The 26,640-nt window shown below is 40.0% G+C and overlaps 1 protein-coding gene across 1 annotated transcript in view; it reads left to right on the top strand.

Moving 5' to 3' along the window:
• The first annotated feature begins 6,168 nt into the window (after nt 1-6,168).
• Nucleotides 6,169-26,640, top strand: part of LOC123974996 (cryptochrome-1-like) — a 28,020-nt gene continuing 7,548 nt past the window's right edge. The window contains exons 1-9 of the mRNA XM_046056088.1: nt 6,169-6,303; nt 9,156-9,319; nt 17,979-18,087; nt 18,328-18,470; nt 18,959-19,143; nt 21,357-21,445; nt 21,786-21,926; nt 22,485-22,796; nt 23,285-23,436. Of these exons, the coding sequence (XP_045912044.1) occupies nt 9,162-9,319; nt 17,979-18,087; nt 18,328-18,470; nt 18,959-19,143; nt 21,357-21,445; nt 21,786-21,926; nt 22,485-22,796; nt 23,285-23,436 (1,289 nt within the window). The 5' untranslated portion in view covers nt 6,169-6,303; nt 9,156-9,161. The remainder of the gene's footprint in view (nt 6,304-9,155; nt 9,320-17,978; nt 18,088-18,327; nt 18,471-18,958; nt 19,144-21,356; nt 21,446-21,785; nt 21,927-22,484; nt 22,797-23,284; nt 23,437-26,640) is intronic.

Raw genomic sequence — 26,640 nt, 5'->3', positions numbered from 1 at the left:
ACCTCACAGACAGCAGTAACGGTGTGACGAACTGAGTGACTGTTATTATGTGGGTGATAGAGAGAGGCAGACAGTGAGGACAAGGAGGAGAGAGAGCCGTGAAAAGATGCAGAAGGAACGAGGGGGTGAGGGGGAGAAGGTGTGTTTGTGTGCGGTGTGGAGCGTGCAGCCGCCAAGCCACCTCCTCAAACAGGCTGAGTCAGTCAGACACATGGTGTCCTCGTGCTAACAAGGGCTGTGTGTGTCTGCATATATGGTCTGGGTTAGGCAAATGGTGTGTGTCTCTGTGTATGTGTTTATATCGGATGAAGGCACATGGATGTCCATGTGCCTTGGGGACATCAAAAGCTCACACACATCATGTTTAAACATGAGCCATTTGTGGGTTAATTCCCAAGTCAGAAACAGTCTTTCCCAGCAAAGAAATGTGTGTTTGTGGTTTTAAAATGAGAATAATCACTGTAAAACACCCACTGGCTACATAATTATTACAATATAAAAAGAGAAATCTGTCACACTCATCTGATATAGAGTTTTTACACAGTTTTCTTTAAGTGATATCCTCAGTGTAGAATATGAAAGTGAGCATATTTGAACTGCTGAATGCAAAGGAACCAGTTACTTATCTGGTGTAGCCTACTGTTGATTCTTTTTTTCATTGGGTCTCAAGCAAGAACTGCTGGTAGCAACAGATTTGTTCTTTAGTTGCATGTTCAGGTGATTTAAAAAACTTTCACAATTTTATCATTAGGAGAAATTCACATGTGACCTAAGCCTATTTTATGACTCGACAAATAGTCTATAAACAAATAGTCTGGTGTGGTATTGAAATTAACTATATACAACAAGTTTATAGTTGTACTCTTGAAGACAAAAAAAAAATCCTCACAATTCACTTGTGTATATGTGTGGAACTATATAAGGAGGAACAGTTTAATATGAAGTGAATTTTAAAAGCGGCCTGATTACAACGTTGAGTTGACATGAACAGAAATTGTTTCACTCTAAGTAGCACAAGTTAAGCCAAAAACATGTGTAGTTTTTTTTTTGTTTCACTAAGAACCTACACATCCAACTTGAACAAAAATGTTTGCTTATCTTGAAGCTGTTTGTCTCCACTGAAACAAGAGAGAACCCACTTTTTTAGTCTCATGTTAAGACACGTTGAACTGCCAACACACCTTTGTCTCAGGTAACAGTGAATTAAACTTGCATCTGATTGCATCCACTCACTCATTTGCAATGACTTTTTATGCAGTTGTACTGCTGCTAAAATTCACTTTGTGGTCATTTTAAACACAGTTACACGCAACTGTTGGAGCATAAGTGTAAGTTAAATTCATTACAACTCGGACTGTTTGTCGGATTTTGTTTAAAGGGAGTATTTTGAAATGAACACGTTGCTAGAGGAAAGGTCAGGGGGTGAGCAAGCACATTAGGATTTATCCTGAGAGGAATGTAAGCATCCACAGCAAGCTGCATGACAGGTCACGACATGGTCATGTCTTGCGTCAATTTGAGTTCTTTGGTGTGCGTCTTTGCAATTCCATGTGTTTTTTTTCTGTCTCTGTTATGTGTGGGCTTCTGTTCTCATCAGAGAGTTGGAGCTCTGGGCTGTGACTCATTCATCCACACATGCTACAGTCCTGGAGAATCCTCAACAAAATGACCGGATGTTGGACAGATGGACTTTTTGTCAATGTGGCTGTTTGTCAGGATGCGGTAGTCACTACACAATCAGTATGTCACCATGCCTCTCTCTCATATTCTTTTCTATTTATATAATATTGTGGCTCACAGCCCATCAGCAGGTACAAGGCCACTTAAGTGGTACTCATTAGCTGTAAATGGACAGGTTTGCTGTTGCGGAGAGGATGCACATTAACCTTTCAATTCTGGAACCTTCTCTCTCCTCTCTATGTGCCAGTCTAAAATAAAGCATTAAAAGAAAACACTGGTCTTTCATCTGCAGTTAAGTCAAAACGCAGCAATTCAGGTCTTATTTCTGCACAGACCTTGCCTATTTTAGAAGGATATCAAGGGGTTTGGTCCTGTTTATTCCAACTGATGATTTTTCTAACAGATGTTTCTCAGACCAAGTTTGAGATGATCAGTTGTTTATGTCATTTATATTTTACACATTTTACCTGCAGTATATAGATATCTTCACCTGCTTCCCACCAAATTCTGAACTAAATTCAAAGCATTATGTAACATTTGGTGCCCCTACAGTGTCAGAATTACTTAAGGTCAAAACCTAGCAAGGCAACAAGTGTGGTGGTAAGTGGTAATTAAGGACACACCATTCTCCCAATTGCAAGTCAGTGTACCATCATAATGATTTTGAAGCTGTTATTTTAAGACAAAAGTACTACATAATGTTGCTTTAAATTTCACGTAACTTTCAAAACTCTGCCTGGTCGATCATGATCACCAGACCAAAACTTGCTAGTTGTACCTCACTCCAAATTTTTATCGCCCTCATGAGTCCCAGATGTTACAATTTAGTCCAGTCGGATCTGTTGACAATGTGGATCTTCAAAAATCCACTCCAGGCTAACAAGTACAGGCATTTGTTCAGTTAGTTTTTTATGTCACCTGTATGTTTTTGTTTTTCTATTTTAATGCACCTCAACTTTCATAATTGCGATGCATTTTGTGATGTATGCTCTTGAAAGATGCTATAAAAATGTATGTTACTTACTTTCTTAATATTACTAAACAGTATGGGGAAAAAAATCAATTATGACTTCTGGTAGCTTAGTTTTCAAGGTAGCATCAGTTCTTCCTTGTTGCCATTTGGGGCCGCCAGTGAACACATTTGCTGGACGCTGCCGGTGAAACGTCTCTGAAACAATAATAATGATGTTTATGTGTGTGGCCTGATGCTTAAGGAACAATCTTAATGAAGTGAATGTTTTTTATCACAAAATAAAATCAAACTTTGTATCTTGGTGTATTACTGTTACCTCACTACATCCCACACCTATTTAGAGCATTTCTTTACCCAGTCAACAAAATGGATGATGAGGATGCAGTCTGGCATCAGCACATTGCTATTGCCGGCCTCAGTGTTTGCCAGCCGTGACGCTGAGAAGCAGCAGCGTAGGAGGCCTCCCACCAGCTAACGTGGGCAGGCTGACTGAGTGTCCAATCTCATATGAAAGATTTTGCTCTGAGCAAGACCTCCAGAAAAAGAAGGAACTGTTTCTCCTGTGACGAGATCATTGACGCTGCTCTAGTCCACTGGAACATTTCGTACTCCGTAAACGACTGTCTGTTTATTTCCTGGTATTTTAAAAGCACAGTTTTCACTTGGCTGTATTTCCCCCAGTCTATTATATTGCATAGCATGTGTATGCACAATATGTTTAAATCTCTGACTCCTTGTGTTCATGTTATTTCTTGGGCTTCATCCAATGGTGGAAAGTAATTAAGTTTTAGATTAAATTTAGATTAGATTAGATTAGATTTACTCTAGAATTGTTCATAAGTAAAATTCAAGATTATGAAATAAAATAAACTGTTTAAGATTAAACCACTGGTTCCAAACAATTTAGCTTGTGAGCCCTTACAAAGTATCAAATTGGAGTTTTTAGCAATTCCATTTTACCTCCGAACATCTCAGATGGTTTGATTTACAGTTTGAGGCCCGAAGTGAAAAACAATTTGAGTTATAGTGTTGCACTAGCTTCTTAACATAAGAAACAATAAATTTTACTTAAGGAGTTTTGTGATAAGTTAACTTGAGACATCCAGCAGGGTTGCTTTAGTTTTACTTCACTATGGCTTATAATTATAGCACTGCAGCTGAAGGAAAAGGTTCCCCTCTGATATGATAACAACACTTCAGCGAAAGAATTTGATGTTTTTGCAGAAGTAACGTCAAACTCCACAAGGCCTTGAGAGGAGACGTCAGCACCCCAGCAGCACCTTCAAGGATTTACTCAAGGCGGGATGGTGTTTCTGCGCTTTACCTTTACCACCCGGGGAGTAGTGCAAGCAAACAGACAGTTGCGTCAAGCAAACAGACAGTTGCGTCAAGCAAACAGACAGTTGCGTTTTTATGATGATGTTGGGTAATGACGAAGAAGACAAATTATCTGGATCATCTGCAGATGGACTCTGATGAAGGTCGCATTACGTCCTGAAGAAGGTGAAATAATGCAGTGACTTACGTCTGCTGTTATGTTTAGTTTCCACAGACCAACATTTGTATTTATCCCTTTCTGTGTTTTATTCTCCTACAAAACTCTTTTTGATTTAGTCTCTTACTTCATTAGCATTATTTTCTCTGTTAAGGTTCAAACTTTTTTGTACAAAATGAGATACAAGTGTTAATTACAACCACAATTTTTGTGGGTGAAGAATAAAATTGTCAGTTGAAAGTCTTATGATTATTCACAGGGATTGACATTTTTTGAGCAGGCTGAATGACGCTGGCATTCAGAGACTCATTCTGGGGATTGTCCGCATCTGGGTTCTTCAACCAACAGATCCCCAACCATCTGCTGAAAGTGACTCACAGAGTCAGAAGAAGTCTGACAGCGAGTGGAGACAGAAAGAAGGGTGGCGATGGTGCAGTGGATAAGACACATGCCTTTGGTGTGAGATACCTGGGTTTGATTCCCATTGGGACATTTACGATATGTCCCTGAGCAAGATACTTATGACCTCTCATATATATATATATATATATATATATATATATATATATATATATATATATAGATATAGTAACTGTAAGTCGAAAGCATCAACTATATGAGTAATTGTAAATGACCCAGAGACAGAAATAAAAACTGTCCTGTGATACAATGTTGGATCCTCAAAAAATCTAATTCTAATTAGAAGGATAACAAAGACGATCGCTGTTAACAGTAAACATCAAGCCAAAGTGCAACATGTGGCATCAATCTATCTATCTATCTATCTATTTAAATTTAAGGGGGAAAAAGAAACACTACCTACATTATAGCCAATATCACTATACAACTAAATTATAGTACTTGTTTGGTTCCTTGTTAATTATACTGTATATATATATATATATATATTTGTATTAGTATTGTAGTATTATTGTATTATTTTGTAAACTTGCACATTTTTCATCTCTTTACTTTTGCTGTATTTATGTTTATATATTTCTGTGTATGTGTATTGTTACGCACCAATATATACCAATACCAATTCCTCCTGTGTGAAAATGTACCTGTCAATAAACCTGATTCTGATTCTAGTACAACCACAGGCGAGATAATATTTAAAAATAGATAAAGCTATCTCTATATATCATCATTTCAGTTTCACTTTTCTGCAGCATTTTTTGCAGTAAGAAAGAGAAACAAAAGTGCTCTTTCCATAATCCTTTTAAAAATAATTTGATACCTTTGGAGGAGGAAGTTTGAAGGAGTCTTGCTTTTGAGACCCTCTGTAATATTTCACAACAAGATTAATCTAAAATTTGTAGAGGTAAGTTTTTTAATTAAAGAAAGCACAAATTAGAGCAAAGCCAATCATGGAAGAAACGTTTTTTTAAGCGCTTTTCTTTCATTGAGTATTCACTACATTCACCAGCTGTCTTACTGCCTTATGAATGGACTTCCGCATTTACATGCCTCTCAAACGTGACCCGGCATCGTACATGTCATGTGAAACGGACCAATGGGAACGCAGGATTGAAAACACGTCGCCCTTCACGTTTCACAGGGCTAGCGTTGCATTCATGTACTGTAGGACAGTAGAAAATCCTAATGTTTCTAGCGTTAAATTACGGTTCATGTAGGCTCATAGGCGGAGTACAGAACCAATCGAGCTTCTGTTTAATCTTTTGTTAGTCATCTAAATATGTTGTCATCGTCCTTTAAAAAAATATGTGCGCAGAATTACACAACGCGCTGTATTTCTTTCGATAAAACGAAATGGTTCAAAGTGAATGTGTGTTTTTTCATAATTTTTCATGCCCACCAATCATAGAAATACTATTACACGTTGTTTTGTTTTGTATTTGCTGTTCTGTTTTGTAAAAACTGCTCTAACGTGTGGACGCTTTCAACAAGCAGGCTCTTTGTTTTTCTTTAACCGCCAGGCCTTGAATGCAGCATGAGAGTGGGGTAAGAGAACGGGGCATGCGCAGTGAGCCAAACTCTTATGAAACAAACTAGTGCAGCGGCAGTAAACAGGTACAAGAGGGTTTCAGGCTGTGGCTACACGCTGTACTCGGTGCAAGGGAACCAAGGGAAGAAATGCTTCTATCTTTGGGCTTGACATAACTTAATATCACCTCCGAGGAGCCAGCATAAGGTAAGACTGGTCTTTTTGTCAGCTTTGATGGTCTCGTTTGACTGGGAAACCGGCTATACCTTCATAAACAGCGCCACCACTTACATAAGCATTACTCTGGTGACCCCGTTTTGGTTGTTTCCTTATCAGAGACTTGAACTTTAAAGTCAATTATAATTTTCGACACCTGTTTAGACTCATGTATTCCACGCTGACATGTTCAGCAGCGCTTTATTATTGCTGTTATTTGTTTTCTTGCTGAAGTTCATGTGGTAAGATACAATATCAGCCTCCCATTCAGAACGGACGCTGTGACCTAATTTCCATTTGCAGAAGTCATAAGAGCTATCACTGCCATGACTTGATACTTAGGATTTAGCAACAAACTGTCTTTTCAAAACATCACCTGCCCTTTAGAAATATTATTGAGGTAAAGTAAAATTATACCACTGAATTATTGAAAATCATTAGACCTCATCTTTTTTTGGAGGATGCTTATGTTTACAGTGGAGTAGACCTGTGTAATTTTCATTTAATACATTTAATACAAGATGTCTTTAAAGTCACATTGAGTTAGCTTTCAAAATATTCCTTAATTTGTCATCAAGAAAGCTATATTAGCAAATACTTTATTGTTAATCAAATTAATTGGGAATTTATAGTACTTTTCCCATAGTCTTAAATCGCTTACTATTTAGTCTAATTGTAAGTTTTACTCTCCATCTTCACCCACTCACACTCTCAGCTGGTGTGCCATCCACCCCCTGTGCCTTTTCCATCCCACGTCAAATATTTTCAGTTATTCTAAAGTACTTTAAGTGTGAAGGTTTTTTATGTGGGTATTGTAAATTGGAGTGGTTTTATGACAGATACTTAGGAGTATTCTCCGAACTGATGACAAATGTTTTTTACGTCATGGAGGCTCCCCTAAATTTCCGGTCACCGGCTATACATGCTACTGTGCCAAGGGAACACTGACACAATGTGATGATTTATGCTCATGTCTTACAAATGATTATGTTCTGCAGTTAGCCAGACTCAACAAAGGTAAATGCAACATGTAATTACAGATGCACTAGAGCCATATCAGCCCAGGGAACAGTTCTGAAAACAAACAGAACTTTATTTAACTCTTGTTGTTTTTTTTTTCTTAGGTTTTGCAAAGTCTTTCTACATGTAACTTCTCTTTGTCTGATGGGGAATGTTTGTTAACCAGTGATGGAAACTCAATATAGCTGCGACTCCCTTCACAGTGCCCAGTTTGGTTGAACTTTCTTAGGCTTGCCTTCACTGTGGAGTGTTGTAGCTGCCTTTTTAAGAGCAGTGGCTGTATTTTAAGTGAAACCAAGGCAAATCAATTCAGACCGTAACAGCTTGGAAAAAAAACCTCACACAGTTGCCAGTAGGGATGGCTTATAAACGAGTGATTGATTATGAATGAATTTCACCTTGGCGGCGAATCTCAGAAATGCTATTTTTCTGTGTTTTATTGCAGACAGTCGAATGAGGGAAAAAAGCAATGGGACTGACATTAATCCTTTTATTTCTGGCAGGAATGTGCTCTTGGAGTATTATTTTCTTTTTGAATGGCACTCTAAATGAAGCATGCTGGCCAACAAGGTCTCAGTTAAAGTGGGCCTCACCCAGGTCTACATCTAACAATTATTTTCATTGTCGATTAATCAATAAGTTGGTTGGTCTATCAAATGAAAAATGTGAAAAATGTCATTGAGTGACTGCCAGAGCCCAAGATGATGTCTTTAAATGTCTTGCTTTGGCAGTTATTCAGTTTACTGTCATAGAAGAGTAAAGAAACCAGAAAATATTTACATTTAAGAAGCTGTGGTATTTTTTTTTTTTTCTTAAAGAAAATTACTCTAACCAATTATCAACCTGCAGGCAAGCCAAAAGTCAGCAAGCCTCTCAGCTAATTAGCCATTTAAATTAGTCAGCACCTGTCCATCTGTCAGACATTTTGTTTTTCTTCCACTGCCATCATCTGTTCAGCTAACCAATCAGCCAATCAACAGAGATCACATTGGCGATAAAAGTTACAAAGGAAAAGGAGGCTTTGCTCAGATATACATGAGTTTAAAATGAACACCTTTAAAGTTGTACTGTACTTGGCAGGTAAATTGCAAAGTGTCACCTGTCACACCGGCAGGAGTTGACTCACGAGTATTGAGACCTTAATGTTTTGATGCCTCAGTATTTGGTCAGGCTTTGTTCCTGCTTGACTGGGGCCCCTCTGACCATGAGCCATCAAATCAAATCCGCTGGCTTTGTATAACACAGGCTTCAGATAGGTTCTCTGTAGCTCATGTACAAGAACTCTGACAGGGAGTAAAGGGACTAGTGATGGGAATTAGGGCTCTGTGAAGGTCTTGTGTCTCCGTTCCTTTCTGAAAGCGGTTGAAAGGACGTATTGAACATATCATCACTAACAGGGACAAAGAAATATCCTCATAATTATAGTTACTGAAAAACAGTCTTGGCAGGTAAAGACTTTTGAGAAACACCTCTGCTGTGTGCTCCATCATTTTATACAGGAGGCTTGAGAATTGTCATCTGTTTGTTCCATGATTGTGTTGGCACACTGAAAGCTGAGTTTTATTTTACTGTTGGTCCATTTCATCAAGCCTTAAACGCCTAAAACATTTCTCTGCCAACAATAGAAAGCATAAAAACAGTTTGGCCACAACGATGTTCCTGTTCTATTCTTGGCACATCCCACACTGTTGGCAACTTGGAGGCTTCGGTTATCTCTGCTGTTTGGAGACTTTCCTTTTGTACTAGCCGAGCATCTGTTCTGTTCCTGTTTGCTTTGACCACCTCAGTGATTCTTCTTCTTCCTTCTCACTTTCTTCTTTCAGAATAAGATGGCCCCAAATTCCATCCACTGGTTCCGGAAGGGCCTTCGTCTCCATGATAACCCGGCACTACGGGAGGCGGTCAACGGGGCAGGCACAGTGCGCTGTGTTTACTTCCTGGACCCTTGGTTCGCAGGCTCCTCCAACGTCGGGGTCAACAGGTGGCGGTAAGATGATTTTAAGGGTTTTTTTATACAGCGAACTTTTGCTTTTGTTTAATAGTTGTATGCACACTGCTGCCTGAAAGCACCTTAAGTAGACTGGTATCACCTGATCATATAATAGAATCATTACAACCAATTCTTTTGTCTAAATTTGTGGTTCCCTACCTGTGGGTCTCAAGGTAAACACCAGGGGTCGTGATATGATTAAGAGCATAGCAAAGCAGAAAAAACATATTCGTGCCGCACAAAATGATTTTCAGACTTTGCTCTAATCTTGCTGCTATTTTTTTTTTTTTTTTTTTTGTAAATTGCTTGATCATTTTAAATAACTCAAATAAACAGTCTTTTGGCTGAACTCGGCAATCATTGACGAGGGGTCACAAGGAAACACGACTTTGTTTTGAGTGCTGACCAGCCAAAAAGGCTGGCAACTAATGTTTTTAATCACTGATTCCAAGCATCTTACAATTTAAACACAAAAACTGTGCTTGTTTTACTTCTGTATTTGTTTACTTTCCATATCAGTGGAACACAGTTCATTAAACATCAACTTGAGTGTCATTTAGTTAAAAATATTTTTTATTAATGTCATGGCATTGATTTCAGTCGTATCACCTATCAATACTGGCATAACTCATACTTAAATAGATGTTCTGTAATAAAGTATCAACAAGTCAGTTTTTCACATTGGCCAAACTAAAACAGAGCTGAAAGAGATAATGGACTTATACGTAAATTAGCAATGGTTTGCTAAGAAGTTTGTCATATCAACTTAAAAGTGATTATATGTCAAATTTTTCTTTGCTGCTCCCAAGTGGACAATAACAATAACAGTTATTGCAATTTAAGCGTCCATAGCAACGCTTACTCAACTTTGCCATATTCCAGCATGTGCATTGATAACAGCAAGACAAAAAACTAGCCGTAAGGGGGGAAAATAATAATGTAGTCTGTTTATTCATATATGGGAATTGCACATGTTTTATTCCTTTTTGCACAGTAATAAAGACAGTTCACAAAAGTACTGCTAGAAGCTGTGACTCATACTTCACAAGGAGCCGCGACTTGCTGGGAGGAGAAATAGGAGGCGCGGAGCTGCAGTGCTTCAACACACAACATGATGTCAGCATTTCTCTGCTTTTGTAGCATTATTTGTTGGATCTAAGGCTTTTAGATTTTAAATGGTCAGCTTGTTCAGAGGGAGACTTTTCTTCCTTCTCTGGCAAACTTTTGGATGCTTTTCAGTCGTCTCCTCCTACATGTTGCAGAATTTGGATTTTTAAAACCTTTTTTTGACTATTAGCACCACAGATGACAAAATATTTTTTCATTTAAGTGGATTCAACAGATACAATAAATAAGGGTACAGCTTTGACCTGGATTCACCTGCTCAGCTGGTTTCACTGGCACAGGGTGTCCTTTTGTTTTAGTCTCTGCTCACATAATCCTCATTATAGAGGTCAGTCAGCAGGTACTGTGAATAGGTTACGGCAGGAGTCCGCCTTCTCTGAACAAATCAGACACTAGGGGGAGTCTTAGAAGTAGGTTGTAGGGCATGCAAGCTGCAGGGATAAACTGTGTATAAATAGGCTGTGTGTATGACTGCACCAGTGGCTGGGGGGGAGGTGTTTTGTGAGATTAAGTTCGGCCCCGCGGTGAGGGAATGAGTGTGAGTTCACATGAACGCCGAGTCTGTTTGTAAACCGTCAAATCTGTTCTGCAGGGAAGGAGAGTCGATATCACCAATATTCATTGCCCGCTGGCACGTTTATGCTCTGAAGTGCTATTTTTCGTCCCTGCACAGGAACAGTCAATAGTGAAGTCAGTGACCCAGTGATATCCAGCTGATCGTGATACTAAAAGCATTAACACATCAGAAGTGGCGGTGGCAGCGTCCAGGCCGGAAATGCACATGAGTGACGCACATGCCTGTTCAGATTCTAAAACAGGATGTGGAGTTAGGACCTTTATATATTTACATATTTATCTTTAGAATTTCCTAGGAAGATTCCTGAAATAGCCTATATCATTATGGACAAATTTTAGATCAACTATTGACCATGTCGAGTTGGACACTTAAAATAAATTTATTCTAGTAAATTGCTAATGTCTTAATATTCAGTGTACAGCAGTACAGCCAAAGCAGAATAAATAAAAGTTTACGTAAGAGCAGTGTATTTGGGTTTAAATGGATCCCTGTTACTTTTTTCCAGTTTTTAGGATTTTAGCGTTTCTTTTTAAGAATTCTTTTCTGGAAGAAAATCATCCAAGCACCGCAGCTCTCAGAACATACTTTTGGCTATTTATTTGGGAGGGTTGCACTTGTTTTTGATGACATTTAGCTTTTGTTCCTGTTGAGTGTAGGGATGCACGGAATGTCCGGCCACCGAAATTCATCGGCCTGAAAAAAACTTTTACTTTTACTGAACAATTGCGTTGACATGTCGGCAGTGTGGAAGCATTTTAAAGTGTCCGAGAAAGATGCGAAAAGCGCTTTTTGCATACACCGGTCTGCTGAATTGTCTCCTAGCACGTCCACTACATCTGTGGCTGACTTCTTAGAAAAGATCCGCTTTGAGTGTTTCTGTCACTTGTTTCTGAGAAGGTGATTAAACTAGCCGCACCTAAATTTGGAGTGCACACGTATTCAAGCCTTTATGGTAAATCCACTGAAACGGACCAGAGCGAGCTGACAGGCAGGTTAGAGAATTTATCCTGTCAGTTTCTCTCTTTACAAAGACAAGTGTTGCAGTATGAGAGTCCTACCTGAAGAGAGGCTGTAAAGTCTTCATGTTACGCGATATGAGAACCACATACAATATTATTTATCAAATTGGGTCAGACTTGATGAATTTAAGGCAAGGATACACATTTGACAATGTCCAGTTTTCAAAATAAGGTGTCTATACAGTATGGAAATAAGAAAGTATAAAACATATTACACGTGTACATTAATAGTAAATGGACACCTGTAGACCCTCTCAGGCCTCAGACCCACCCACCATAGTCTCTCCAAATCCTGTGGGACACACTGAGTAAAAAGTACATTTTGACTACTTAATTTATGCAGTGGTGAAAAGAAAATTGGGGGAACAAAAAAAGTGAAATACCTTGTTCAGTATTTGGAAAAGTTTTTCATTATATTCGGTTTTGGCTTCGGCCAAGAATGTTCATTTCAGTGCATCCCTAATTGAGTGTGAATGTGCTTATTAACATGAACTAAAATTAAAATGAACTAAACTCTTTCTAAAATAACTGTCCATTAACTGCCCTAAAATTAGTAGCATGTAAAATAGTTATAACTAGAAAACATCCAAGGATATTATTAGGAAATTGTGGACCCATATTTGCCTTATTTGGAGTCTTTGTAGACTTTGGGATCTTGACTTTAATTTAAAATATAATTTCCTCACCTTTTAGAAGAAAAGTAATCACCTTATTTCACAATTGAAATGGGGAATAAATTGCAGAATGTGTGCCACTTATCTAGGCCAGGCCAGTGATGTGCAACAAAAACATTGCTGTCAGACTCAAGGCTACAACAACCCCTTTTTTATCTGCAGAAGCTCAAAAGCTGCGTAACGGGTCACAAGATGATGCACTGAGGTAAATTAAGACAAATTCAACAAAATTGAGGTCACTGCACAAGACACACACAAAACGTATGATATTCTCATGTCCCTCTGTTATGCACACTGGGAGATGATAGCATTTTTAAAATTCTTTAAAAAATCATTGAACATGTCAGGTTATGCAGTTGAGGTAAACCAAACAGATGTCTGCAGCACTAAAAGCCAATACAGGCTCAGACAGTGACACTAAATCCTGTCCAGCTGCTCTTACACCTGCAGGTCCGTTTGTGGAAGACCATCATCCGATTAGAATAATTATTTTCACCATAAACTGGGACTTGAAGTGTCTTGTAGGTCTCTTGGGATTAAAACCATCCAGGGTCCATCCAATCTTATGAATGGAAAACTAATATTGAGTAACACCATACAGTACAGTAGTGTATGCTGTAGTCACCAAGAAGTTCAGGGTCTTTCTTGTTTACTCATTTATCCTCATCAGTGTTCAGTACTTCCAGACAAACATAGAAACCATTGTATTTATTACAGATATTATTACTGCTCTTGACTTACTTTTTTGGGCCTTGTTCTTGCTTACTGCTGTTCTTGCAAATTCTATTGTAACTAAGTAAAATGATAACCGACAACTCACAATAAACTCCCTTAATTAGAGCCTTAAGCCGCTATAGCAAGTCTTTCAAACTCAATACCACCACTCACGAGAAGTGTGTGGTGTTCTCGTGTAAACTACAGTTGAAAAATCAACTTGTCAGTGCTCTCTGGTGTACAAACTATGTAATGGTAAAACTGTTTCTAAATTACTTCAAACATAGTTTGGCATTTCTGTGCTGCAATTTTTTTTGTCCATTATGGGATTGATTTATCTGCCCCCCATTTACAGTATATCAGCCTGGCAGATATATATAACTCTAGTTTCTACCTCAACTATAAAGATTAGGCAAATTAGACCAATAAAATATTTTAAAAACATCTTCATTAGGATGATTTTAGTTGATTTATGTATTTTAATGACCGAGGGAGCCATGGCCACAGTGAGCAGACAACAGATTAAGATATAGTCTGTGTCTCCACCATGGCGAGATATAACCTTGGAATGGTAGGTAAGGATATTGCGCTCTGGTGCGAAAACCAATAAAAGATGGGGTAATTGATTGATTTTTATTCCAGGGAAAATGTGAAAATAGTCTGTGCATCAGATGTAGGTTAGTGGGCCAGTGCATGAAACTTGTAAGTGGTTATGTGATCATGACCTACTTCTGGGCAGGCCCTCCCGTGTGGCCTCCTCCCAACAGATACATGCAGGAAAACACTTGAGATTTAAAGATAAAACACCATACATGACATCTGTTTATGAATTAAACACGTCGTCATTCATTATCTTCTAAAACACGCACTCGTCATCAGATATTTCTCTACCAGCTGCTGCCCTGCCCTTTTGAAAAATACAATTCGACAACAATTATTCATGCAGGAACAATGAAATGGACCCATTCAAAATTGTTGTTAGCAGTTTCCAGGTGTTTTTTTTTTTTCTTTCCTTGTTGTAAAAGGTTTGGTGCATCATGGGAGAGAAAGCAATTTCTATTAAAAAGCACATAACACCTAAGTTGACTTTAGAGGGTTCTCACACTCAAAGGTCATAGAAACATTTCAGTTGTAAGAATTGGTTTACGGTAAGGTATTAGTGGTTAGTCTCCAGGAAATGAATGTGTGCGTGTGAGCGCGGGCTGGTGTGTGTGCTCTCGTGGCTGGGAATGAGGCTACTAGGCTTAGGGATTGTTTTGTAGTGCTGAGTATATGTGTATGTGTGTACCACAGATGTAGGCCAGAGCATTTATATAAGGATTGATTTATGACCACGCACAAAAACAGGCAGCCAGGTACAGCAAGAGGAAGTGGTTTACCCAGCAACACAAAGGCTCACAAATTCAGAAGCACGCACTAATTCTCACACATGTGCACAGACACACACATAATGCATGCTTTTCCACTGCTGGCAAGGGTTCACGTGCATGCTCAGGTGCGCATGCACACATAACGGCTAAAAGCTTGTCACCCAGAATTATTTGTTTTTTGTCCGCTGAGGTAGGAGCGTAGCCAAAAGAAAGTGATGAGATACGATACGTCTGGACTAACTGTTGATGACTGTGTGACTAAAATCACAGAAATGCACAATGTACACGATGCTTTCCATCGTGTTGGTTTGACTACAATATCAAGACGGAGGCGTTTGGAAAATATGAGTGGTGTAACCGCAAAACCATTTTTATTTGATCTGATCTTTGACTCATGCCTGCCTCAGCATGAAATTACTCAAATGATCTACAGGCAGTAATATTGTTGCAGCTTGTCGTAAAAAGCAAAATTATTTAAGCCTTGCAACCAGATGTTTTTCCCTACAGAGTTTTACATTTTGCAGACAATAAGTTCAGGTACCCTCATATGTCAGCTTTGAGTTTTCCAGCTAGCTTGCATGTGTGGTTAAAAAATCCATTATTTCCCTATAATAGTTTGTCTTGTTTACCACATGTGTGCGTAGCCTGCATGTATCATGAGCTTATTTACTTTAAATTAAAAGCCTAAAGTAGAATTACCATCTGAAATTTGCAGCAGAAACCCAAATTGGAGCTGCAGTCTGAGCTACTCCAACCCAGACGGTCAGATCCAGAAGCCCCTGCACAGGCTTCACAACTCTGTCCAGCTCATGCATAAGCAGACACGTGCCTCAAGTGTGTGCGACCTTGCTGCCCAGCTCCGCCCGTCTGTTTGCAGATTGGGAGCAAATGGAGCTTTGCCTGAGAGCAGGCCCTCCTCTGGTTTAATGATCAGGCTAACGGGGTCAGACAGGAGGGAACAGAAGTAAGCGGAACATCGTGTGGCTGTCTGCTCGGCCTGCAGACTGTCTGCTTTGTGTGTGATCCCGCCAGATTCTGTTAATGATCAGGACTGTGGGTCAAACACAACACAGTCTAGATGGCTGGTGCTCATCAGTTTGATGAAGTGATGCCGGTTACCAGGCCGAATATGGAGGTTGTGGTAGCAGATGTGCTATAGTGATGGAAATGTTGAGAGAGATGCTATACAGTGATTATTAGCTTCATAAAAGTATCTTGAGTTCTAACATCAGTTTGAATCTTTTTGTGATATTTAGACAAAAAGATATGTGATATTTTTTACTGCATTTATAGTATTTTGCTGTGTTGTATTACTGTGACATTTTAATTAGTTTACCACGTTGTAAAACAACTTCAATACAAGCAAAAATCCTATACTCAAACCTGCAACAAACTGTGTGTGTGTGTGTGTGTGTGTGTGTGTGTGTGTCTTAACTGTTGAGTGCTGTAGAGCTCAATAACCTGAGTAGCAGATGGGACTTTAAAAGGATAGTCTGTGAACTAAGTATGAAGGTACTAAACCATTCAAAACTTTGTAAAAAGCAATCCAAATGGAGACAAGAAAGTAATGCAAATAAGCTCACGTGCTTTCTTTTACTTGTTTTTATTCAAACTCCTGAAACTGTAAGTTTTGTACAGGCTGAACTCTGTTCACTGAAATGTACAGCATTTAGGAACTTTACACCACCGCATTGTGACCTTTTGTGCCTCACTGTCTTGTACAGATACTGTTGCACATCTTACACATGTGCCACTTCATTCTAGTTTTGTTGTAATGGTTATTTATATTGTTGTACCTTGACCCTCAAGGGATTACATTTTATCCCTCTGTACACGTGTGGATGGATCAAAGATTAAAAAAACAGTGGTAACCATGGTAATAGATCCACTGTATGGTCAGTTTAAAGTACTGAAAAGCTTTTTTATTGTTTAAGAGCATAGAGCATTTGAAAGCGAAGAAATTCTTCGTTCAGCCTGCCTCAGTGATGAATCAAAATTTCCACAAGTGAAGTGATCGCACACTCGCACACTCGCTCACCATTTTCCAAACACAGTTTGGCAGTGTGTTTGGAAATTTGGATGTAATACCAGGCAGTCTGCCGTCAGAGTAGTCTTTCTAACTAGCAGGACAGGAAGCACCCTGTCTCCTTCCATTGCCTTATTAACAACAACAGTTGCTTTAAGATAGAAAAGGAGCAAAAGTTTTTATCTCAGACGAAACCCTTGGAAGAATGAGCCTCCACCCTTTGTTGTACCATTGAAGAAGGCACTTACTCCACCTACACACATTCACTGCACGGCTGCATAAAGAGATCAGGGGTTGCTGTCAGCATCATCTGTCAGCGTCAGAAACTACTCTTTAAAAATTCCTGACCAGAAGCTGTGATTGGCCCGTCTGAGGAACAGATGCAAGTGTGCGTCACAAACGACCTTCATGCAGAAACACCAAATCTCTCTTTTAACCTTTTGGTTTGTAGTGTTTTGTGTCTAAACATAAGCTCACCCACCGTTTTTATATTTTTGTTTTTATAAAGGTCATCCTCCTTCCAGGTGACTATTTCATGTCCTTATTCATTATGGTAATTTGGGCTGTTATATTGCGATCAAGGTTATGTTTCATTCAAAAAGGGAAACCGAAGTCTGGCTCTGGGGAGACAATATTTGAGGCATTCTTTTGATTTTTGAATACATGTATCACTGATTGACTGTTTTTGTTCTTATCAGTAAGTGTCGTCACTCGTCTGCTTCAGAAGGACAATCGTGATTCACTGAAAATAAAACACTTTTGATCAGAGCACATGTTCAGCCTGGGATTGCACTAATGGAAATGCTAGTGTACAGTAAAGAGTTGGCAAAGATGACCCATCAAATGATAGACGTTTTCATTTTTATCTTTATTTTCAGCGAGGGAGACGCACAGAGGGAGTTTTATTTCTTATGTACATTGATCCATTAAAGCTTCAAAGGGTTGTGTTTGACAGTGAAGGAAATCAGTTCTCGCTTGGTGGTCGTGTGCGTCATAAAGCCCGAAACACACACACACACACACACCCCTATCACAGGTTATTTTTAACTAGTTCATGTTACCATACAAACAAAGTTGGTTTTCTTTAGATGTCAAAGTTTTTACAGTGTGACATCAACTTTCTCTACCTCCTCTTTGTCTTCCCTCTTCAGGTTTCTCCTCCAGTGTCTGGAGGATCTGGACGCTAGCCTTCGAAAGCTCAACTCGCGCCTTTTTGTCATCAGGGGCCAACCAGCCAACGTGTTCCCACGGCTCTTTAAGGTCAGCATCGACAGGAAATTGACAGCAGCTCCAATAATCTCATTTATAGTGAATTATCAAGCAAAATATGCCAAAGAGTTGCTGTTTGCAGCTCCTCAAACAGACACAACTTGGTGTCTTATTGTGAATTGAATATTGTTGGGTTTTGGACTGTTGGTCAGATAAACAAACACTTGAAGATGCCACCTTGGGCTCTTGGATATTGTGATGGACAAACTGTAATTTCTCTCTCTGTCTCAGGAGTGGAAGATCTCTCGGCTGACCTTTGAGTATGATTCTGAGCCTTTCGGCAAGGAGAGAGACGCTGCCATCAAGAAGCTGGCCATGGAGGCAGGGGTGGAGGTCATCGTCAAGATATCACACACGCTCTACGACCTGGAAAAGTGAGGGGAAAATACAAAGAAACACACACAAACACTGTGGTCAGCAGTGCCATCTTGAGTCCATGCAGAAAAACAAAGGAAATCAAAATCATCCATTGACACCTTTGTGACAGAACTGTGATGAATGGTTGTAAAAATAATAGTTTTAGTGCGCTTTTATTTATTATTCACCTATTTTACTATGAATTTCTTAATGCAACAATAAGTGATCTCCCTTTTGACAATAACAGACTTATCTTTATCTTTATTTAAACTTATTTTAGGCTGAGAAAAGCACATCTGTTACAGTACTTCTGGATTAGCCAGTGGCATTCAAATGCAAAATCAGTTTCTCAGTTTAAATTAACCACCTGGTCCAAGATAAATGTTGACTTCTGCTCCATCGTCACCAAGACAAAATTTGGTAGTTTCTGTTTTACTTGTGCAAAAAGTAGATTTAATTTTAGATTTAAAACATTTGACCATTCTCTCTCTCTTCCCTTCTCCAGGATCATAGAGCTGAATGGCAGTCAGCCTCCTCTCACCTACAAGCGTTTCCAGACCCTGATCAGTCGGCTGGATCCTCCTGAGATGCCTGTGGAGACGCTGTCGGACACCCTGATGGGTCGCTGCGTCACCCCCGTCTCCGAAGACCACGGAGACAAGTACGGGGTCCCGTCCTTGGAAGAGCTGGGTAAGAAAACATACACACCCCTGCACTAAGATAAGCAGGAGTTACTTTACAAGCTTTTAACAAGGACGTTTAGGTGTGTAGGCAGCAGGAGAATATACCAACCCCAAAAATAGAAATATGGCTACCAACACCCTCAGCAATGCTGTGTGGAAGATGGACTCGCATCTTTCAGCACTGGAAACATTTTAGTTAAATACAAAATCAAGGCCCAAGAATAAGGAAAAAGATGCTGTCTTATCATACCCAAACCACCACATTTAGTTATAGATGGCACAAGTCTAACCAAATAAATTTCCTAGAAAATGTTAGGGTCTCGTTAGAGCATCGAAATCCTTTGATACCCACATTCTACAAAACGTTTTATTTCCATTCAACAAAATACCATATTGGCCACCATTTTTTTTGTTTCTAATTTTTGAAGAGACCCTTTTAAGACTAATACTGTTGGGAATGTTTCACCAAGATACAATTAGTCCTAGTCCAAAACCTCTTAAAAGATCCGTCACAAACTCTGTAGGTTAAACTGGATTTCCTAAACACCTTTTAGGCCTGACTAACTCTAAAAGACACACTATAAACAGACTTGAAGACACTCGTTAGCCTAGCAACACTAAGGTTATAGATGACCCATGATGCACCAGTGTTGTCAGAAACAATATTTGATGTTGTACATCATCCAGTTGTCAAACATAATACAACCCTCCATTTTTAAAAATATAATAATAATATTCAGGCCAATACGGTAAACCAAACATCTAAAATGCTTTGTTGTCTTAGCAGAGTTGGGCTAAATAACCCACTAACTTAACTTAACATCAGCCTGTCCAGGGACTACGGGTGAAAATTAGCTCTTGAGCTAAAACCCGGTACAATGCATCTTCCCCTTTGAGGTTAATGTTTATTGTACGTTGTCCCTGTTTCTCTAAATAAAAATAAAAAAAACTAACCCTTGGCCTTAAATTAGAAATTGTCATTGAAAGACTAGAAATTTTTATTACAAGTAATGCATTATGTGATGTCTAAAATCTGATCAAATATTTTTTTAATCTATGATTGATTAAGACCTCAACAAAATTAAAATCTCTTCCACGATACACACTGTATGCTCATTAAACCCTCTTAAACGGTCAGTCCAGTTTCTCTATTTAAAGCCTCACTATTGGATTAATCAGGTGTCACGTTCCCCTTCTTTCTGTTTCTATCCAGATGTCTGCTTTCCATTCACGAAAGGTTACATTCCATTCATACAATTAACTGCACTGTAGCCATCGGTCAACTACACGTGTGCAGCTACTTTAAGATATTTAAGGTTAACGCTCTAAAACCGTCAGTGCTGGTGTCTGATTCCTGGTTCCTTTGTTTGAGGACAGTTTATTCCACGCAAGCTGTCATTTGTCCCCTAAATTAGGCAGGTAACATGTTAAACCTCTTACAGTTAATCAGTCAAGATGTCTGGTTTCCATTCACAGGCCACTTTCCATTCATCTGCTGCTCACACCTGCACCCAGTGTCCCTAATTAACTTTTTGGGTCACCTGTTAGCCATTGCATTAAGAAAGCCTGCCCAGAATTAGTTTAGAGAGATATATCTCTATACAGAGAGAGAGAGATATCCCAGATTGAAGACCAGACCAGATCTTTTTGAGGTCTACAGGATATGATTACAGGATTTATTCTGAAATCTATCTATATTCTGAAAATAATCTCCTAGAACAGGATTAAGATAAACTGATAATAAAATGATTATACACTTAATTTATTATCTTAAAAGTTGTTTTAGTGTCATGTTGCTCTTTGAAAACAATTTAAGAATACATTTCGATGTAATTTCTCTTTTCACCCTCCTAAATCAATTTTAATGAGGTATGGAAAGCTGACACTGTGGGACTGTGCAGCTCCTATCTTTAGCCTCATATATATTGATCTCTGTGCACAAACTCGCACACCTTTTTGATTCCTTGAACCCTCTGTACACTACACAAGTGTACAAATGATACATAAGTTCCATCCATCCATGTATTAGAAAGACCATAGTCATGCTTTGTAGGAACTATTAGCAGGTTTAAATGCATGCTAACTGCCTGACTCAAACTACCTGTTGTTTTAATTTTTATTTAATGCAAGTGGCATCAGTGAAGGGTTGTTGAGTCATCCAGCATTACCAGTTCAACAGTGTTTGTAAACCAGGAAGGTGATTGGGATGAATGATTTCAGGCTTTGACATCGAGGGCCTGCCGTCAGCCGTGTGGCCGGGAGGAGAGACTGAGGCTCTGACAAGGATAGAGCGCCACCTGGAGAGAAAAGTCAGTACTGCACTTCCTGTTTGGGCAATTTGAGACACTAAAACTCTTAAATGAAATACATTAAAATATATACTGTATAATAATATATCATTTTGAGAATATTTTTATTATTTTCCTTTTCTTGAACTGTGAAACATTTTAGACCAACTGAGTATTTTTTTCACTCCAGATTTGACCATTAATAATATCTGACATTTAATATGGAGCCAATATCATATGTTTATATTCAGAAACATTCATCAGTTTTATTCTAGTATCAAATTATATCCATTGTGTCCTGCATCTCTTCTATTCACCAATTGCTCCCTTCTTCTCTGTATTTCTGTCTGTCTTTGTCCAGGCGTGGGTGGCTAATTTCGAGCGTCCCAGGATGAACGCCAACTCGCTGCTGGCCAGCCCAACAGGCCTCAGCCCCTACCTGCGCTTCGGCTGCCTCTCCTGTCGCCTTTTCTACTTCAAGCTCACAGACCTCTACCGCAAGGTCAGCATACAGCAACATAGAATTCAGCAGCTTTTTAAACATCCAGTTAAAGATCCTGTGAAAAATGTCACTGAATATTTTAGACTGAAAGTATTTTAAGAGTTTCGTCCATCTATATTTTTATTTGTTTGTTTAGTGATATAAGGATTGCTTAAAGACATAATTTTTCCTTTGGATAAGGACTTTTATTTATTTATTTATTCATTCATTCATTCATTCATTCATTCATTCATTCATTTCATATTTGGGCTTGCACAGGATATCAAGTAGCTTTGGACACAAGCACAGTGAAATAAAGACGACAGGAGGTTAAAATTCCCTAGACAAATTCATTCTACTGGACCATAATTCAAGTCATATGCACGACACTAAATATAAAATTTAGAGACGGTTGTTTGAGGAAATGCTGCTTCATGAAAACTCCCAAAATCCCACAGCTCAGCTAGCATGTTTGTATACCAAATTCTTAACAAATTATTATGATGATATTGTCTGGAAATTCCCTGAAGTGTTTTTGGCCTAATATTTTCTCTTATTTCTGTGTTTATTTGTATCCAGGTGAAAAAGAACAGCTCCCCTCCGCTCTCGCTGTATGGTCAGTTACTGTGGCGGGAGTTCTTCTACACCGCAGCAACCAACAATCCACGCTTCGACAAAATGGAAGGGAACCCCATCTGCGTCCGCATCCCCTGGGACAAAAATCCCGAAGCACTTGCCAAGTGGGCCGAGGCTAAGACAGGTTTCCCCTGGATAGACGCCATCATGACACAGCTGAGGCAGGAAGGCTGGATCCATCACCTGGCCAGACATGCAGTAGCGTGCTTCCTCACCAGGGGGGACCTGTGGATCAGCTGGGAGGAAGGGATGAAGGTGAGGATGCAGGAATTTGCACTACAAGGTGGTGCGGAGGGATGGAGTGAAGATGTCGTCTTAAAGAATGCAAAAAGAATTATTCAGCAAAGTCATCTTATTTTAGGATTGACGTTCACAAACCAGTCTCACTACTAGGTCCGATCTGCAGCTGTTCTGGAGCTTTCATTTGAAGATCTCTTCCTTAGCAACAGATTAGATAAGATTAGACATCTGGAGTAATGAGTGATGTAGTCTACTTGTGTCACACTATATTTTAATGGAAATTCCTCTTTTTAAACAAACACCAGCAGACAAATTTAGGCCTGTTTTTAATTTTTAATTTCCAGATGAAACAAAGTCATGCATAATTTCCCAACATTTCATTAAGAGCCTAGAAATTCACAGCCTTTGTGATGTGTCCCCTGAAAGGTCTCTATTAGACCCATTAAACCTCTGCATCAAGTTTAAAACAAACATTTGGATAATGTATTGTCTTTGTGTTGCAGGTCTTTGAGGAGTTGCTTCTCGATGCAGACTGGAGCGTGAACGCAGGCAGCTGGATGTGGCTGTCCTGCAGTTCATTTTTCCAGCAGTTTTTCCACTGCTACTGCCCCGTGGGCTTCGGACGCCGCACCGACCCCAACGGGGACTTCATCAGGTGGGTACCTTTCCTAGCATTGCCCCTTGATGCCAACTGCTGACACCCCCACCTAGATGGCACCCTTCCACCCTCTGTCTCTACACACATACATACATACATGCAGGTTCAGTGTGTCAAGAGAGCACTAGAAAATATTATTTTACTTAAGTCAGCTGTTGCAATGACCACAAATAGACAAACAGAGAAGACACACACACACACACAGCTCATACACCATCACAGGTTTACCCATAGACTGTATAAAAGAAGTGGACGTAGCCACTGTGACATCACCCATTGGTTTGTGGACTACCATTTTGAACCCTCGGGTATGGCATTTTGGCGGTCGCCATTTGGCTTTTTGGAACCAGAAGTGACCATATTTGGACAAGAAGTTGGAGCAGGTTGCTGTGTTAGCGACTTGTCAATCAGAAGGTAGCCACGCCCTAAAGTGTACTTTGCTTTATCATCTATTTTACTCTAAAGTGGACCATAATTTACTAAATGAACATCATGCTGTATTGAAGAAGACTTGAAACTAGTGATTGAGACCATAAATTAAGTATTTATTTAGTGAGCTAATAAATCAAGTGAAAAGTAGGGTAATTATCTCATAGACTTCTATACAATCTGACTTCTTTATGCCCTTCTTAACGCCCCCTGCTGGCCGTTAGAATGCAGGTTTAAGGCACTGACCCGGAGGTTACGTCTACTTCTTTTATATGGCTCAATGAGGTTACCAGACAAAAGCAGAGACAGAGAGAGATGGAGGGATAGAGGGGGACATCCAGATCTCTGGGTAAGTAAATGAAACACGATAACATCCTTCCCTCCTCTCCTCCTTTTTTATTTTTGTCCATCAATCCATTTTCTTTTCTGTGAAAACTTCAGCACTTTAGTTTTTGGAATGAGGCATGTCTTTTGTAACAGTTTCAGTTTTCACGGTGTACTTCTTTGTGTGCCTTTTAACTGTTTGTGAATGTGCCTTTGGTGATTGTGTACGCGTGCATATCTTTAGTTAATATCTAACTGTTGCCACCAGATGATTTTTACTGCAAAGGAGTGTATTCATTCTTCTCTTTCTCTGGATGTGGCTATGTGTTTTGGGGGATTGGGGGAAAAGTTATGCTATCCCTCTCCCGTTCGTAGATTGTTGCTGATTGCTTTTAAGATGATTGGCCGTTTTCACGCACCTGCCACCCAGGTGCAGTCTGGCTGCCAGCCAGGGCTGCCTTGGGTGGAAGTCGGGTACTGAGTTGAGAAATTGGTGGTTTTGTTTTTAATTACCTGTGCAACCCTGAGGGACGGGACTTTGCTCGCACCCCAGCAGCACCTCTGGGCGGGTTTGTAACTCGGTAGCGTCTCATTTTGTCAAAAGGGAATCTGACCGCTTGGTGGGAAATGCGAATGTCTTGCCTGCATTCGTTAGGTAGAGGACTTTGAAGCATTTCCCAGAGGGTAGTGAGGATAGGTGTCGGACCAGCCGTAGCTCTGCCATCATAGTGACGCACGGCTGGCGCCGTTACTCACTACATGCGCCGTGCCACGTGAGCCGGTCCATTATCCAGGCGCTGGGTAAAGCCCCTCATCTTCCACCCTTTGTGAAATGTTTAGCTGTGCTCTACTTATGTGAATGCATTCTTGCTGGTTCAGGTGGACCTGGAGCAGTGGCCGGTTAATATAGGTACTGAGAAACACGAACACAGACATGCACGTCAGATACACAGATTTTATTTTATTAGATCTTCTGTCAGACATGTATAGCCCCAAATTGCATTCAGATAAAGCACAAAAAAGCAGCACAACACATTGCAAAAGTCAGTGGAAAGATGTGAATTGAATGAACAGATGCAGATTTGCTTTATGTCGCGGTGGAGGAGCATTTTGTCTAAAATCCTGAGCCTGATAGAGAAATTGCAAACTACATATTTACCACAAATTTAGGAGACACTGACAATTACTGTTTGTGATTGTTATAAGTTCTGAAAATGATGATGGCTAAAAATGTTTTCTGTACACGAGTCCCAGTTGAGAAACATTGAAGGAACCTTCAAGTTCTAATTTGTAGCCATCCATCCAAATACGAGGAAGAGGCTTATGTGAAAAAGTAAAGTTGCTGGTGCACATGCATATATTTTTGAACAATGAAGCAAAAAAAGATGTAATTTTCTTTTGTGTTGTATCTGAATGCACCACCTCTCATATACCTGCTCAAAAACCTGTCAAAAAAACTCAGTTTCTCTTTATGACTGCATATACATACACTCCTACACACACCACACACCCCTCGCTGTCCTCTGTAGGGCCACATGTTACTGGCAGTTCACGGATCTTCCTGGCCAAAGGGTTGTGGTCCCTTTTGTTGAAATGAGGGAGCCCCCTAGTGGGCCAGCCCAGAGTGTGGCGCTGTGGTTGTGGGATGAGACAGTCAGCAGGGGGGCTTTGAGCCCGCTGACCACTTAAAAGACAACCACTACAGTCTGAGGGACAGGGGAGCAGGCATGATCTCTTTTCTCAGTCCACCACTGTCTGATCATGGGGGAGGGGCTGGAGCTGTGAGGTATAATGGAAGACTTCTGTCATTGACTACGAACTTTCAGAATTATTTTAAGTAGTCACTTATTTCTAGACTCACATCAACTGAGGATACATGGATGTAAACGCTAAATATTCACATACAGGGACTTTTTTTAGCCGCTGCTGCCCACAATCAATACTTGATCAAAGGGTAGCCAAAGGGGAAAGACATGAGAGTAGTATTAAAATGTTTTTTTCAGTGGAGTGAAATAAGGAAAGAAATGACAGAACTTTTCCACTATACACCTGTTCTGCTCAGGGTGGTGTCGGGGGAGGGCTGCAACAACTCTGCTTTCTAACAGCGTGTTACAGTAGTCTCCTATCATCATCATCATCATCATCAACCCAATCGGCAGTGATCTCTCTAGCGACGGGGCAGTCTCCGTAGCAACCGGAGCGCCGTCCGTCGTGTGTTTGTCGGTCCACGAGAGTGCACCGGCCCCGCCCCTACCGCCCTCTCTCTCTCTCTCTGCCTGTCAGCGCTGCACTGTCCCACTTCCCACAGTTCCACAGTTCCACTTGCCCCCCTCCTCTGTCCTGTCTGTCCCCCTTCCTCGGACTCGGTAAGGTTGGATCAAGCGCAGTAGGTAGGTGGCTTCTCTTTGTCACATGGAGCAAATCCACAACAGCCCAGAGGGGGGGGGG

This window comes from Micropterus dolomieu, linkage group LG08 (assembly GCF_021292245.1).
Source record: "Micropterus dolomieu isolate WLL.071019.BEF.003 ecotype Adirondacks linkage group LG08, ASM2129224v1, whole genome shotgun sequence".
Taxonomy (NCBI): Eukaryota; Metazoa; Chordata; class Actinopteri; order Centrarchiformes; family Centrarchidae; genus Micropterus; species Micropterus dolomieu.
Note: the sequence above shows the minus strand (reverse complement) of the source record. Positions and strands in the feature narration are given on the sequence as shown.